Source organism: Thalassophryne amazonica, chromosome 13 (genome assembly GCF_902500255.1).
Source record: "Thalassophryne amazonica chromosome 13, fThaAma1.1, whole genome shotgun sequence".
In the NCBI taxonomy this organism is placed as follows: domain Eukaryota; kingdom Metazoa; phylum Chordata; class Actinopteri; order Batrachoidiformes; family Batrachoididae; genus Thalassophryne; species Thalassophryne amazonica.
Window position 1 is genome coordinate 85,277,379 of NC_047115.1, and position 16,223 is coordinate 85,293,601.

Genomic DNA, 16,223 nt, shown 5'->3' on the forward strand with positions numbered 1-16,223 from the left:
CCTGTCTGAAGTGCGGGCTTCAGGCACGAGAGGGCGCTGCCACCTCCCAAGAGCGGCCGGGTTGACAGCTGTCACTCATCGGCTATGACAGCTGTCACCAATCATCTGCGCCTCATCCCAAATAAGAGCAGGACGACACCTCCACCACTTCACCGAGATATCGTTCTTCTAAGGAGGTAACACACTCAGCCTGAATATTCCTACGTTGATTTCAGTAGATACATTGTTGTAGCTGTCTTCCCCAAGGATCGGCGTAGGCTGCGACTGCTTCGCTCTGCTTTCCGCCAGATAAGTAATTAGACAGGAGCTGCACGAGCGTGTGATTAGAGGTGGAATAACCACCATCCTTGTTACGGGGTGTACACACACCCACACTTGACTGTTTTTGCTCTTCGCCAGCAGTACCAGATCCGACACGCGGAGACGGTGGCCACCTGGGGGACTCGGGACCTGGCGGCTCCAGTATCCTCCTGGTTCGGTGGCGGAGGAAATCGTGTGGTTCCGGTTCTTCTCCAGACGGGCGTCTCCTATCGTCGAGCCTGCCCACACGACACCTTTATCAATTGACTTTGTATTCATTCAATAATCTGCTGTGTGTAGTTGTGGCATTCACAACAGTAAAGTGTTCAAATTTAACTTCTTCTATTGTCCGTTCATTTGCGCCCCCTGTTGTGGGTCCGTGTCACTACACTTTCACAACACTTAGGATGCAAAGCAGTCCTGCGTCCCGAGAATACGGTACAAGCTGGTATGTAAGGTATAATTAGAACCGCTACGAGGTGCTAATCCATTAATAATTTTATAAGTTAGTAACGGAACCTTAAAATCAGACCTCACAGAGACAAGAAGAATATCCTCATCAACAAGGTGTTGGAACACTACGACATCCCAAACAAGATCAGGACAAACCAGATTAAGAGCTATCTGGGATCTTTCAAGACATGATTCAGGACCACCATGTTCTACATGCTGGAGAAGGGGATTCTGACAGGATGCACTGTCTCCTCTGTCCCCCCATCCTGTTCATCAAGAGGATGAACTTCCTTATTACTAGTGTGCCTTTATTGAGAGAGCGGTGTCAACTCGGAACATGGCGCCATTTTGGTTTCAACTGCGCTGAATTACTGAATGAACATTTAATATTTTCAACATTTTTGTAAATCATTTAACTAAATACAGCAATACATCCAGGTACAGGTACTATCAAAATAAATCTAAAAATAATTAAGCTATCAAATTTATGATTTATTGAATTAATTTAAAGACTGATTTATGCAGCTGCAGCTCTGTAACTCTGTGTCATACAATGACGTGCGTGACAGTTTTAAAGTTCTCTGTCTCTGGATTATGATTTATTCTAGACTAATTTGACCCTCAACAAGGTTTTATTTCTACAATCATCACCTCCAATTCAAAGGTAAGCTGTGCATTTTCCTCTTTTACCAACTTTGTGCTGTAAATTTGTGGACTTTTCTGGTCCATTTTTAATCAGCGTGTGCACTGCAAAAACTATTATACAATAATATGATGGCAGCCGAAGGAGTAAAAGCAGAAAAGTGTCAAATCACAGTCTTTTGTGTCTGATTTAACAGGTGCACGTTAGGCTGCGGGTCCGAGTCTGAGCAAGTGTGAAAAAAAATAAACGGTCGGACATTTAACAACAGAAATTACTCCGGTCCCACTTTCCTGAAATCGGCAAATGTCAGTGCTGAACTTTAATTACTTTAATTTGTACCTCTGCTGGTGTGCACGTCCTGACTGCTCGGGGTTTTTAATGGAAATACATTGCAATCGGATGGGACATTTTATCCGATATGAGCGAAAATCCGTTGTACAAAATCTGTTATATACTGTGTTTATTACATGGAAAACCATATAAAAATTTGGGACTTTTTTTTGTCTGGTGACTGCACATATCTGGTTTATACGATGACGGTTTAGGTGAGTTTTACTGTACATGGGACCGAACAATAAATTTACCTCTCAAAGCTTTGACGATGATGTCGGCTTCCATCCCACACAGCTGACTTTATTTTCCCAAATTTTTCTTCTGTTCAGATCTGAAGGGAATCTGTACATCTTGACGCCCTTGTTGTGTCTATTTGTGCATCCAAACGCACAACAACCCGTCATTTTCAGTGAATAAATAAATAAAATAGCTGGATTTACATGCAGATAGATTTAACACCAAACGCTATTTTGGAACCAAGATGGCACCATGATGTGATCATTTTTTTTTTCTACTCGTCATGTCTCCACTCTCTCAATTAAGGCACACTACTTATTACAGCCCCCCCCCCCCAGTTTACTCCATCAGCCCAAGCTGACTGATCAACAAACTGCAAACACCGCAGTTAGCCAAGTGCAGAGTTTGTATAGTCATCTGTGCTGGGGTAACAGGCTGCAAGTGGGCAGCAGACACTGCAGTAAGGCAGACTGACAGCTCCCTGAAGTTGAGAAACATCACTGGCAATTTCTGCACTGAAGGCAACCCAGTGAACTTGGACCAAATTTGATCACCCAAGAAGGAGGGTCTCATGGGCCAAACTCTGGAGGCTGGAACCGTTCCACACAGTATATGTCACTCCCATCTCTGGTGAACCTGACAAGGTGGGGCCTGAGGGAAAACCTACTGTGGGAAGAAAAGGAACACTGGCTCATATTATGGCTAGCTCATGGTGATTGCTAACCTCTTGGAGCAGACCAGGAATAGACCACAACAACCACACAAGCTGCAAATACCACTGCTGCAGTTCATCTGGGCAGAGGAGCAGTCAACTACCACAAGGAGAACCAGAACCAACATCCTCCAGAAGGCACAAGGGTGGGTGGGAGATGAAGGCAGACATGGGAAGAAAGTTGAATTTCTCTCCTATCATCCACACACACACTGAGGCCTGGCATAGTCATCTGGTCAAAGAAGGTCATCCTTGTGGAACTCACTGTCTCCTGGGAGGAAGGTCGTGATGAGACCCATGAGAGGAGTCACCTAAAATACCTAGACCTTATCCAGTAATGCAGAGAGAAAGGGTGGCAAACATAGCTGTTTCCCATAGAAGTGAGGTGTAGTGAGTTCCCAGTGCAGTCGGTTCTCAATGCACCTGGAATTTCAGGGAACGAGTGGAAGACAGCTGTGTGGGGAGCCTCATGTTGGCCAGGAGCTGATGGGCAGTGATCAACTGCATTTCTGGTGCAAATTTGGTGAGAATCTGTGAAATAGTATTGACGTAATCCTTCAAAGCCTATATAAAGTGAAATCCTAAGCCAGAATCTGGATCTTGATCGGAATCACCTCCAAAATGCAGTGGACTCTTCCATGCCCTAATCTGTGGTGCAAATTTGGTGAGAATCTGTGAAGTAGTTTTGACATAATCCTTCAAAGCCTATATAAAGTAAAACTTGATCCAGAATCCGGATCTGGATCCAGATCACCTCTAAAATGCAATGGATTCTTCCAAGGCAGAGTCTTAACCTGCAAGGAGGGGGAGACAGAAAAGCTGTCAATAACAAAAGGAAAACTGTCGGTTTTGGATAGAGTTGATTTTGCTACACTGACGAGAACCTCTGTTTAATTACTGTTTAATGAGAGACAATTTGAGGAGAACCAGGATTTCATTTCCACTAGGCAGTCAGTAAGGAAAGAGGGTGGGAGTCTGGAATTGGGTTTGCTGGGGAGGTAGATCTAGTGTCATTGGTCTAGCAAAGGCGAGGAGGTAAATGATGAAAACAGACAGACTTGGGGGACACCTGAAGTGAAAGCGGAAGGCTGTAGTGTACATATATATATATATATATATATATATATATATATATATATATATATATATATATATATATATATATATATATATACACACACAGACAGTGTTGTGCTCAAAAGTTTGCATACCCTGACAGGTCTGCATTTTGTATCACAAGTTATACAGCTTCATGATGAAGTGGTATAAAGGAGGGTTTTCTTAAAAAGAAGACCTGAAGGTTTAGCTACAAACTGCCAGAAAGTACATCTGAGATGCAAGCCTAGCCTTGATCTGATCTGGTGAAAGAATATCCTTCTCCATTTTACTTCACTGTGAAGCTAAGAGTGGTGATGCAAAACGCAAAGCTTGCACTGTGCACAATTTCTCCATTCATGGCCACATAAGCCTATAACTGAGGTGTGCCACGAAGGGCAGAGACATTGCAGGTTTTCCTTGGTACCAATCACCTCAGCAGGTGATTTCATTGATGATCAGGTATTTATATTCAGGGGAGAAGCTCATCAGCAACTCATCTGCTGAGGTGATTGGTTGCAAGGAAAACCTGCCGTGTCTCAGCCCTCATTGCCCCCCCTTGCCTATAACTTCTTCTGGGTTGTCTGGGTGTCTTGGTGGCTTACCTCACTCTTCTCTTTCTTGCACAGTCATTCAGTTTTTGAGAACTGTCTGCTCCATGCAGATTTGAGTACCATACTGTTTGTATTTCTTCATAATTGATGTAAATAAAGTCCAAGACATATTCATTGGCAGCTTCACCATCACAGAGCATCATTCACAACTACCACATTTCACAGTGGCCTTTTATTGTGGCCAGCCTAAGGCACACACCTGTGCAATAATCATACTGTCTAATCTGCATCGTGATATGCCACACCTGTGAGGTGGGATGGATTATGTCGGCAAAGGAGAAGTGCTCACTAACACAGATTTGTGAACAATATTTGAGAGAAATAGGTCTTTTGTGTATATAGAAAATGTTTTAGATATTGAAGTTCAGCTAATGAAAAATGGGACCAAAAACAAAAGTTTTGCATTTATATTCTTGTTCAGTGTGTGTGTGTATATATATAATATATATATAAACTCTATGCAGTCAGAAGAAAGTAGATGTACTTATGTTGCTGATGTTTGGACTAAGCCAAGGACTCCAGGAAGGCAGAGACCCTGTAGCAAGGGTCCACAGTTGCGTCAGGTTGATCGAAAACACACTGCTCCATATCCCTAGTAAAGATGGAACATACATATCAACATATTAACATATTAACATACGGTCCACTGGTTGTGCTGTAGTTTTAGTGCACACATGGTAAATAATGTATTGATAAGTGATGATGTTCTTACCCATCAAATAAGGGATACGGAGTTCAGGGAGTTTCTTCACGACATGACCAAGAAAGAGCTGACTACCAAAGTTCTTGGTTTGCACAAATGCCCCATACTTTTGGAGGCCTACCTCATAGGGTGTGAACTCGCACCACTCTGTGAACAACAGGAGTTATTGTTTTGTTTACTTAGTTCCACAAACCAAAGTGGCAGAAACACAATCATCAAAATTACCAAAAAAGAAAACTGTGCAAGTAACAAAAAATCCAGAGGTTAAAGTAGAAGGAAGCTTATAAATTGATTGCATTTATATAGCATTTTTCCATCTGAATCAGAAGCTCAAAGCGCTTTACAATGATGCCTTGCATTCACACAGACACACTCACACACCAGTGTCATGGTGCTGCCATGAAAAATGGTCACCACACACTGACAGCAACTTGGTGATTAAGGACCTTGGGCAAAGCCTAACCACTTCTTGCAGCTTTACATCACTGACTTTCTGGTCAGGCTGGGGTTTGAACCTAAGACCCTCTGGTCTCAAGACCAACGCTTAACCACTAGACCAGGGGTGTGCAATCATGTGCCATGAAGGGCCGAGACACTGCAGATTTTCCTTACAACCAATCACCTCAGCAGGTGATTTCATTAATGATCACTTGTCTCAGCAGGTGATTTCATTGACGATCAGGTGTTTATGTTCAGGGGAGAAGCTCATCAGCAATCCACCTGCTGAGGTGATTGGTTGCAAGGAAAACCTGCAGTGTCTCGGCCCTCGCTGCCCACCCCTGCACTAGACCATCACCAATAAATAGAAACCACAAAATCCTCATCTCAGTAAACATAAAGAACAAAGTAATAGAACTCACAAAATTCAACAAATCAGCAATTATATATATATAAACTGCATTCAAATGTTTGAAGATATTTGGTTCAAATATTGCTGCACGCACACACACACACACACCACAGCTAGATAACTGGCTCAACAAACAGACAGACAGACAGACAGACAGATTTACCAGCTTCTGACTGACATCCTGGGATTTCGTCCTTCATATTGACTGCAGTGTAAATGGGTAAAGGGTTCTGGCCTTCAGACAGCGTCCTCTGCTGCTCAGACAGGGTACTGGTGACTTTCTGTAACGTATAAATAATTGTTTTTCACAGTAGTTTCTCCATTAATAAATAGAACATGATAAAAGTAGGAGTTTTGTTCTTCACCTTTCCAAAGACAAGATGTTCCAAAATCAGACCTGCCATATCAATGAATGACACAATATAACCCTTGTCTCCTTTCTCTGCCATTTCGTCGCTGTAATACTGCAGTTTGTCCTTGGAGAAGGCGCTCAAGACACTCTTTGTCATCTGTTCCTCTGCTTTGGAGATGACACGGTCTAAGTCCTGCTGGGACCAGTTGGCTTCCTGATACAAAGCTGCCATTGCCCTGTGCATGTCAGGAACAAAGGTTATTAGATCAGGAAGTCTTTAAAAAAACATCACCAGAAGGGACACTTAGAGGGTGTCACAGCGACATCTGACACCTTTCACATGAATTAAGTCCTTGTGATTCAATGATACTGTAATTCATGGCTCTGTCCATCCTTTACTAACTCACGAACCCCCCCAACCACGTTTATAGTTTTTTTTTCCTTTGCTAGCAAGTAACCGTCAGTACTCAAGTCACACTGTCAAAACGCCTCTCACAGTCAGCAATGCAGAAGTCAATGTGGAGCAAATTGTCAATCACTTTTCACTGCTTTCACACAAAATGCATTCACTAACCACAGTTACCAAAATTCATGAACTCTAATCTCAGTCAGAGTCCATCACCTGAAAAAAACACAAGACTTTTTAACAGCATATTTTTTCAAATGCTAACACACTTTGTTCATAATGATGAGGAAATAATTCACCGAATTGAAATCTACAGAAAATAATATCAACATATTAGGCAGACTGCTATAGGCTAGTGACAGGCAGTCTGCCTCTCAGTAGGAGGGGTCTGGTTAGGTTTAAAACTCCAGCTTTTGTGGCTTCTGTTTATTCTTATCTACAAGAGTCAAGACAGAAGTCAGACTACCAGAGCAAGAATTTTAGCTGAGGAAGCTTCTGCGATTTGAAGCGAAACGTCCTCGTGTCAAGCAACCCAGTCCAGTCGAAGATTCAAGCTTCTCTACTATGGAAACCACCTGGACAACTGAGAGCCTACACAGAAACATCTGTGATTTTGTGAACATGCATCTAAGGGATACGGTGACCAATTTAAAGTTTAAAGTGTAGTATGTTTTATGCGTTTGGAATCGGTAGGTGATCTGTATGGTGTAAAAGGCATCATAAAGGCCTGATCAACCTTATATTTTCTCTGTACCTGTACTTTAGGTAGCTTACATAGCTGATGGTGTGGCTTAGAGTTCTATTGTTAATCCAAGCCAGGTTTCCAGGCTTTGGTTAGTAGTCCTAGTCCATTAGTTGGTTACATCAGAGGTATGATCTGGGTTTTGGTAAAATCTAGGAGGGGAGGGATGTAACCAGTGTATAATTGTAAACATATATTTCACAAAATCTAGTTTCATGTCTGTTGATATGTTGTTCTTTATTTGTTTGTGTATTTATACTTGTTTCTGTCTTTATTTTGGGGAGCTTTTATTTTGATAAGATCAGAGGTGGAAAACTCCATCTTGAGAAAGTGACAGTGCAACCACGTATTTGTTCCATCTTCCTAATAAACCAGCTGACTGTAATTAGTTCAACTCTTCAGGCAGGTGGATGAGCTCATTATTGAGATCACCTGTTTTAGGTGCACAGGTAGAAGCAATATATGGTAGACCTTTTACTTTCTGAAGCTGGAGTTTTCCACCTCTGAATAAGATGTATTTTTGTATCATGACCTTCGACCTGTCAGTGATGTCATATCCTGTCGATTTGCTCTATTTTCCTCAGTTGTCTTGCGGATGCTATGAGGACAGGATTGCTGTGGAAACCGGGTTATGAGAAGCTGCTGTACTGTATGTGTTTTACACAGACGATAAATCCCCCGGGGTCAGCAAGGCAGACGTTGTCCTCACCTTCTTATTTATCATAAACACAATGCAGAGCTCATAGCAAACTGATGTGTCAGACCAGACAGGTTACAGTGGTGCCGTGACCCAGATCCACACTGCTCCAGACTGGTTCAATATTGCTCCTGGAGCTGTTCAGGCCAGACCGGTTACACAAGCAGATAAAAGGGGATGGCTTCTAATTTTTTTAAAGTGATGAAGATCAAACAAGATGTTATGACAATACAGTTCATATCGATGAAGCTGAAGTTTGCATCAACGAGACAGAAAAAGTGATCGAAAAAGCATTGGAATGTGCCATGAAGTGAATTAACTTTGTTGAGGCAAAGACTGATGATCTGGACAACCTGGGAAAGAGAAAGAATCTGCACATCTTCAGCATACAAGCGGGAGTAGAAGGGAGACAATCACTCTTCAATTTTATCACCGACAAGCTACAGAGATGGCTGGGGCTGCCACCCACAAAGTCATTTCATTGGAGCAGGTTCATCGTACATTAGCCTCGAGGAAACTAAGCCAAAACAGAGCGGTGCTGGTCTGATTCATCATATTCCAAGAGGGAAAGTTTGTCTACCTGGAAACAAGAAAACAAGACATTATACACGATGGGGCCAAGATCACATTTGCACTGGAACTCTCTGCCGAGACAGATGTTTCACTCAGTCATAAAGAGGTAAATGAACTGCATTTATATAGCGCTTTTCCAGCCATATCAGAATCTCAAAGTGCTTTACACTGATGCCTCACATTCACACACACACCAATGTCAGGGTGCTGCCATGCAAGGCACTCACTACACACCGCGAGCAACTCGGGGATTAAGGACCTTGCCCAAGGGCCCTCAGTGATTTTCAAGCCAGACGGGGTTTGAAAGCTGTTTGTCAACATCAACGCCTTCCGTGGATTCTTACACAACCCCTGCTGGCTCAGGGTCCTGTATGGTGCCAAGATTCATCTCTTCTCAACAACACAGGAAGACGAAGAATTTGACAAAAACTTTCCAGAAGCAGCAACAGGGGCCCGTGATGACTGAGTTCTAAAGGACATGTTGACACAGCGGACACTTTAAAGGATGTCACCTGCACAACCAATCAAGAACAGGTGACATCTAGAATATACAGCCAAGAGAAGGCCAAAGTCTTTAAGAGTGCAGTAAAAGTGTTTGTGTACACATTATGTTATTCTAAAGGTTAAACTTGAGTTGTTTTTTTAATATTTTATCAGCTAAGCTTTAAAAATTAACTTGTTTTGTTTTTTGACAAGGTTGAAAGTATTATTCAAATTTAATATAAGACAGTTGACGGATGCTGTTAGTTATAGAGTACTGAGGTCAGTGTTGTGGATCAGCGTCCTCCAAATCCATTTTGGTTTAAGGGAAGGGGTAAATGTAAACCAGATATAAACAGAACCAGATTAACTAAGACTTCATCTTAAAAAGAAGTATTATTTTACTTTCAACTCTATTATTGGATATCTTAAATTCCCCAGTTTCATTTTATGACAAATAAAACAAGATGTTCACTCAATTCATTTGGAATAATAGGAAAGCAAGATTCCATTTAAAGTTACTAGATATGCTCTATGAGAGGGGAGGACTTCAGCTTCTCTTCCTCAGATGGTTTATATGGCTGCTTCATATTATTTGTGTACAACCTCAGCCCCAGTCTGGGTAAACAGTGAACAAGAATCCATTCCAGAATTAACTTTACTAGTTATCTGTACACCTCAGATGTAAAAAATATGAAAACCATTAAAAAAAACCTTTCTGAAAAATACATTTTCAGAGAAGTGACATCAAGAAGTGATCTATGTCTGCATGTCAGAAGACGTAGATGAACTCGACTGGAGTGAGGCTTTTTTAAAGGCACAAAACAAACAATACGAGGTCTATTAGAAAAGAAACTGACCGTTTTATTTTTTTTTAAAAACTATATGGATTTGATTCATATGTTTTTACGTTAGCCAAGCTTGAACCTTCGTGCGCATGCGTGAGTTTTTCCACGCCTGTCGGTGACGTGATTCGCCTACGAGCACGCCTTGTGGGAGGAGTGGTCCAGCCCCCTCATCGGATTTTCATTGTCTGAGAAGTTGCTGAGAGACTGGCGCTGTGCTTCATCAAAATTTTTTCAAAAACTGTGAGGCACATCCAAGTGGACACCATTCGAGAAATTCACGTCTTTCATTTAAAAAATCTCCTTTAACAGTGGAATGTCCGGATAAACTGCTGATTCCGACCTCTTCTGAAAGTTCTCTGTTCTCTCACGACGTCCTGGGTCAACAGAGGCTTAAATTTGGAGGTTTTCAGCTTGAAACAGGATGACGACGTCGCCTCGGAGCGCTGTGCGACGTCCCGCTCCATGGGAAGTCCTTACAGCGATAGAAACAATCCAAAATCTCTCATCAGCCGTTAAAATTTTCACCGAAAACCAGCTGAATTTCTCGAATGGTGTCCACTCGGATGTGCGTCACAGTTTTTGAAAAAATTTTGATGAAGCACAGCGCCAGTCTCTCAGCAACTTCTCAGACAATGAAAATCCGACAAGGGGGCTGGACCACTCCTCCCACAAGGCGTACTCACAGGCGAATGACGTCACCGACAGGCGCGAAAAAACTCTCCCATGCCCACGACGGTTCAAGCTTGGCTGATGTAATCACACGTGATTCAAATCCATATGGTTTTTTTAAAAAATAATAAGGTCGGATACTTTTCTAATAGACCTCGTAAATAGAATTTAAGCTACTTCAACATCATGAGCATGTATATAACGTCTGTCAACTTCATGTCTGGCAACATTCCAGACATATGCACGAAATGTCTAAATGAAAAAGGAACCATGCTTCACTGTCTATGGCAATGCCCTAAGATTCAGAAATTCTGAAAAGATGTCATCAAATGTCTGTCAGAGGTGTTCAATATCAACGTTCCTGTAGCTCTTAAACTGTGTGCTTGGAATCTTGGGCTTCATACAAACAAAGAAACAAACTAAACCATTGGAATTTGGACTTTTATAAGCCAGGAGAGTTATTGCTCTTTGCTGATGTCCCCTCTATGAAATGTGGATAAAGGAACTTTCAGAATGTACCAGTCTGGAAAGACTAACATACATTGGCAAAGGAAAATGGAAGGAGTTTGTGTACCTCTGGGAACCATATGTGAACATTACAGATGCTGAAAAGTATCATCAGTATAATCAGTCATCAGTATAATCATTATATGATGTATATCATATAATGATTATATATCAGTATAATCATTTGTAGAATGTGACATCATTTTTACAATCACATGTATGTACAACCCCAATTCTACTGAAGTTGGGGCATTGTGTAAAATGCAAATAAAAACAGAATACAATGATTTACAAATCCGCTTCAACCCATATTCAATTGAATACACCACAAACACAAGATATTTAATGTTCAAACTGATAGACTTTTTTGTTTTTGTGCAAATACTTGCTGATTTTGAAATGGATGCCTGCAACATGTGTCAAAAAAGTTGGGACAGGGCAAGTTGATGAATGCTCAAAGAACACCTGTTTGGAAACAGGTGAGTGTGTTATGTGACGGACGCAGCTCGGAGAACCGACCAGCGTTTGAAGGACCCAGTATGAAATAAGCAGAGCACGGTTCAAAGGCTAACTGAATTTAATACATAACAGTGATAATATAATAACAAAAGGTGCGGCCTGGCGTGGTGCGCTCCCAGCAGCGCTAACGGTCCGGAGCCAGAAGCTGTTTCGGACCCAAGGACCCCGCCGACACCCCCCAGGTGGCCGCAACAACCGAGTCTGTGAAAGAACGAACCATTAAGTGAGTCCACACTCTACACACAGAACACTTAAAGGTGTACAAACAGCAAACACTTCCTGGCTTGATTACTGATCAGCTTCCCAACCTGCAGGCATGGAACAATCAGTTCACAAAACTCCACTGCGGTGAAAGCTGATACATGACTAACAAACAGCTCAATACAATAAGGTGTGAGGGACACCACATTTACTGACTGTATAAATGTTAGTCACAAAATCTAACGTACCTCAGGAAGTGTGCTGACGAGCGTGAGACCTCACCCCCTCCTCTTTCACAGACTGTGCATCAAACCTGGACGTTCTCAGCATCCGCTGTTGATGAGATGGCTCCCGAGACGACGATCTCACCCGTCTGGTCACAAGGTCGAGTCTCTGGCAAATACACACTGTGCACTCCAGTCTTAAATGCCAACATGTTCCAATCCATCCAGATGCACCACAGCTGTGAGTCCTGACGAGTCGCAGGTGATCAGGGTGAGGTCCTGACAGCCTCAGCAACACAGCCACTCAGTCCCAAACGCACGCCACCTGGGAGGAAAACCAAAAGACAGAAACAAACCGGCAGCCAGGCCCCCCCAGCCATATAACAGTACCCCACCCTCACGGGAAGCCTCCCGGCGACCACACACACCTGGCCCAGGAGAAACACCCCCCTCCAGGGACCATGGCTGGAAACCGCGTCTGCGTTCATCCTCCAACAGACTGGTTGAACTGGCTGCATCTTTGCCCTTGTTTCTGACAGTCTCTTAGCACAGGTGTGGCCAGGAGTTCTTACACCTGTGCTGTCAGCCTTTATCCAAACATGTGTAATTAGTCATAAAACAAAACACAAACAACCAAAACACCCCCCCCTCCCCAGGGGACCGTCCCATCAAACCCCAGGGAAGGGGAGAAAAGGAAAACAACCCAAACTTGAGCTTACAAATAAAATACTAAAACACCCCCCCCCCCCCCCCCCCTCCCCAGAGGACCGTTCCATCAAACCCCAGGGAAGGGGAGAAAAGAAAAACCCAAACTTGAGTTTACAAACAAAAATGCCAAAATACCCCCCCTCCTCCCCCCCAAACGACATGTGGGGACCAACACCCCCCAGAGGGCCTCCCGCCAGCTCCAGGAGTAATAACCACGGCCGAGGTCCCTCTGGGATCCAACGTCACCCACGGGGACTACCAGCGCCTCCCAGAGGACCACTCGTCAACCCCAGGAGACGCCTCCCCTCATGACCAATGGACCCAGCCCCGGCCGTCCATGGCTAGATGGACCCACAGCCCTTTCCCCCCCAGAGGACACCACAGTCAAACCCTGAGGGCGGAAACTGGGGGGGGGGAAACAAAAAGATACCCCAAACCCCCCCCCCTCCCCTCCCGGGTGCAGAGGCTACCGGGGAAACGCCCAGCACAACCCAACTGCACCCCTCCAGCAATGCCGACACTACGGCACACCCGGCTGGAGTCAGAGGAGAAGAGAGGGCATAACAAAAAAAAAACAAAAAAAGAAAAAAAAACAACCCAAGTACCACCCCATCACCCCCCAGGGGACCGTTCCATCTAACCCTGGGGATGTGAAACAAAAAGAAATAAAAGGAAAAACAAACAGACCAACACACAGTTGGTTGGGTCCCCTTTTTTTTTTTTGTCTTTTTTGTTCTTTTTCAGACAGGCTGCAGGGTCACAACCCCAGACAAATAGCGGAAAACAAAAAAAATAAAATCCCACACAAAAACCAACTCAAAAAACACCCACACAAAATGAACTAACACAAAACAAATCAGTGAGTTATACCGTCAAGCTCAACCAAATGGAACACACCTGTTCCTACTCAAGAGCTTGACGGTAACGTGATTCAGTCACCACAAGGGGGAGCCAGAGTGCTAAAAATGAAAAAACCCCTTTGGCGACAGAAAAAACAAACGAGCTGCTTTTATGTGCGCAGCTGAGTGCAACACACAACCAAAATGTGCTCAACTAAATAACGCCGGAGCTGATACAACAGACGCAGTAGTTACCTTTATCCGGGGAAACGGGGCTACGACTGTAACACAGGAAGCCCAGCGACCCGTGCTAACAGAGCTCCGCCGTGCGCGTGAACCCATTACAAACGCACTCTTGCAGCTCCCGTTTACACCTCTTATCCGGTCGGAGCGTGACGCAAAGCCGTCGCCAGTCACACTCCACCACGACCCACGGATAAGGCACAACACAGGAACACGGCTGCAAGAGAGCACAAATCAGTAGCCAGCATTGGCCCCGCAACTGATCCGGATAACCACTGAACGTCTGCTGCCGCCTTCCCGGCGCGTTACCGTCTCTGCTACCGCTGGGTCCGTGATGTTTGGCCAGAGACTACTGTTATGTGTCGGACGCAGCTCGGAGAACCGACCAGCGTTTGAAGGACCCAGTATGAAATAAGCAGAGCACGGTTCAAAGGCTAACTGAATTTAATACATAACAGTGATAATATAATAACAAAAGGTGCGGCCTGGCGTGGTGCGCTCCCAGCAGCGCTAACGGTCCGGAGCCAGAAGTTGTTTCGGACCCAAGGACCCCGCCGACACCCCCCAGGTGGCCGCAACAACCGAGTCTGTGAAAGAAGGAACCATTATGTGAGTCCACACTCTACACACAGAACACTTAAAGGTGTACAAACAGCAAACACTTCCTGGCTTGATTACTGATCAGCTTCCCAACCTGCAGGCATGGAACAATCAGTTCACAAAACTCCACTGCAGTGAAAGCTGATACATGACTAACAAACAGCTCAATACAATAAGGTGTGAGGGACACCACATTTACTGACTGTATAACTGTTAGTCACAAAATCTAACGTACCTCAGGAAGTGTGCTGACGAGCGTGAGACCTCACCCCCTCCTCTTTCACAGACTGTGCATCAAACCTGGACGTTCTCAGCATCCGCTGCTGATGAGATGGCTCCCGAGACGACGATCTCACCCGTCTGGTCACAAGGTCGAGTCTCTGGCAAATACACACTGTGCACTCCAGTCTTAAATGCCAACATGTTCCAATCCATCCAGATGCACCACAGCTGTGAGTCCTGACGAGTCGCAGGTGATCAGGGTGAGGTCCTGACAGCCTCAGCAACACAGCCACTCAGTCCCAAACGCACGCCACCTGGGAGGAAAACCAAAAGACAGAAACAAACCGGCAGCCAGGCCCCCCCAGCCATATAACAGAGTGTCATAATTGGGTATTAAAGGAGCATCCCCAAAAATGCTCAGCCGTTCACAAGCAAAGATGGGGGCAAAGACGTGTGAGATCGACGTCAGGAGAACAATCTCACCATCACGGACGCAGAGACCGCTCCAGGTTTGACGCCACAGTCTGTGAAGGAGGATTGGGTGAGGTCTCACGCTCTTCAGCACACTTCCTGAGGTAATTTGGTTTTTGGTGACTTTTATGAAGTAATGACAGTGGATTTGGTGTCCCTCACACCTTGTGTTAGTGAGCTGTCACGTTATGCTAATTGTCTAATCAGCTTCTGCTGCAGTGGAGATTTGAACTGAGTTGTTCCGTGCCTGCAGGGTAAGAAGCTGATGTATAGATTTAAGCCAGGAAGTGTTTGCTGATTGCGTGCACCTTTGAGTTGTGTCTCTCTGTGTGGAGTTGGACTCACCTCATGTTTTCTTTCTTCACAGACTTGGTTAGTCACGGCCACCTGGGGGGTGTCGGCGGGGACCCTGGGTCCGAACTGCTGTGGCTCCGGACCGTTTGCGCTGTTTCCACCTCACCAGACCGCGGACTTTTTCGTTGTTTAGCACTGCACACTGTTATGTTTATTAAATTCTGTTATCTTTTGAACTGTGCTCTGCTTATTTTATGCTGGGTCCTTTCAAACGCTGGGTCGGTGCTCCGACCGCGTCCGAAACATAACAGTAGTCTCTGGCCATTTAACAATGGAACAGCAGAAGCAGAGACGGTATTTTTGCCGGGAAGGCTGCAGCAGATGTTGGAGTTGATCCGGGATCAGTTGCGGGTGCTCTCCGCCCGGGTTGTGCGCGCATGGCGGAGTTTATAGCTTGGGTCGTGTTGCACCCCGCTGTTACGGCTGTAGCCCCGTCTCCTTCCGTGCAGCTGGCTCCGACGCCTGTTGTAGCAGCCCCGGTGGTATTTAGTTTGCACTTTAAGCTGTTTGTTATAACCTGCTGTCGTTTACAGCAGTGTGTATTGGTTTTTACTCTGTTACCACAGGGATTTTCTTATTTGGCACTTTGGCTCCCTCTGTTGGTGACAGAGTCACATTACCGTTCAGG

General features: G+C 44.5%; 1 protein-coding gene across 4 annotated transcripts in view; it reads right to left on the reverse strand.

Annotated features, from left to right (window-relative positions):
- LOC117523536 (cytosolic phospholipase A2 beta-like) overlaps positions 1-16,223 on the reverse strand; it is a 146,221-nt gene that overhangs the window by 23,943 nt on the left and 106,055 nt on the right. For all 4 annotated transcript variants that reach the window (XM_034185099.1, XM_034185097.1, XM_034185095.1 and 1 more), the window contains 4 exons: positions 6,306-6,528; positions 6,104-6,221; positions 5,100-5,237; positions 4,872-4,979 (listed from right to left, as the gene is read on the reverse strand). In XM_034185099.1, the coding sequence (XP_034040990.1) occupies positions 4,872-4,979; positions 5,100-5,237; positions 6,104-6,221; positions 6,306-6,528 (587 nt within the window). The remainder of the gene's footprint in view (positions 1-4,871; positions 4,980-5,099; positions 5,238-6,103; positions 6,222-6,305; positions 6,529-16,223) is intronic.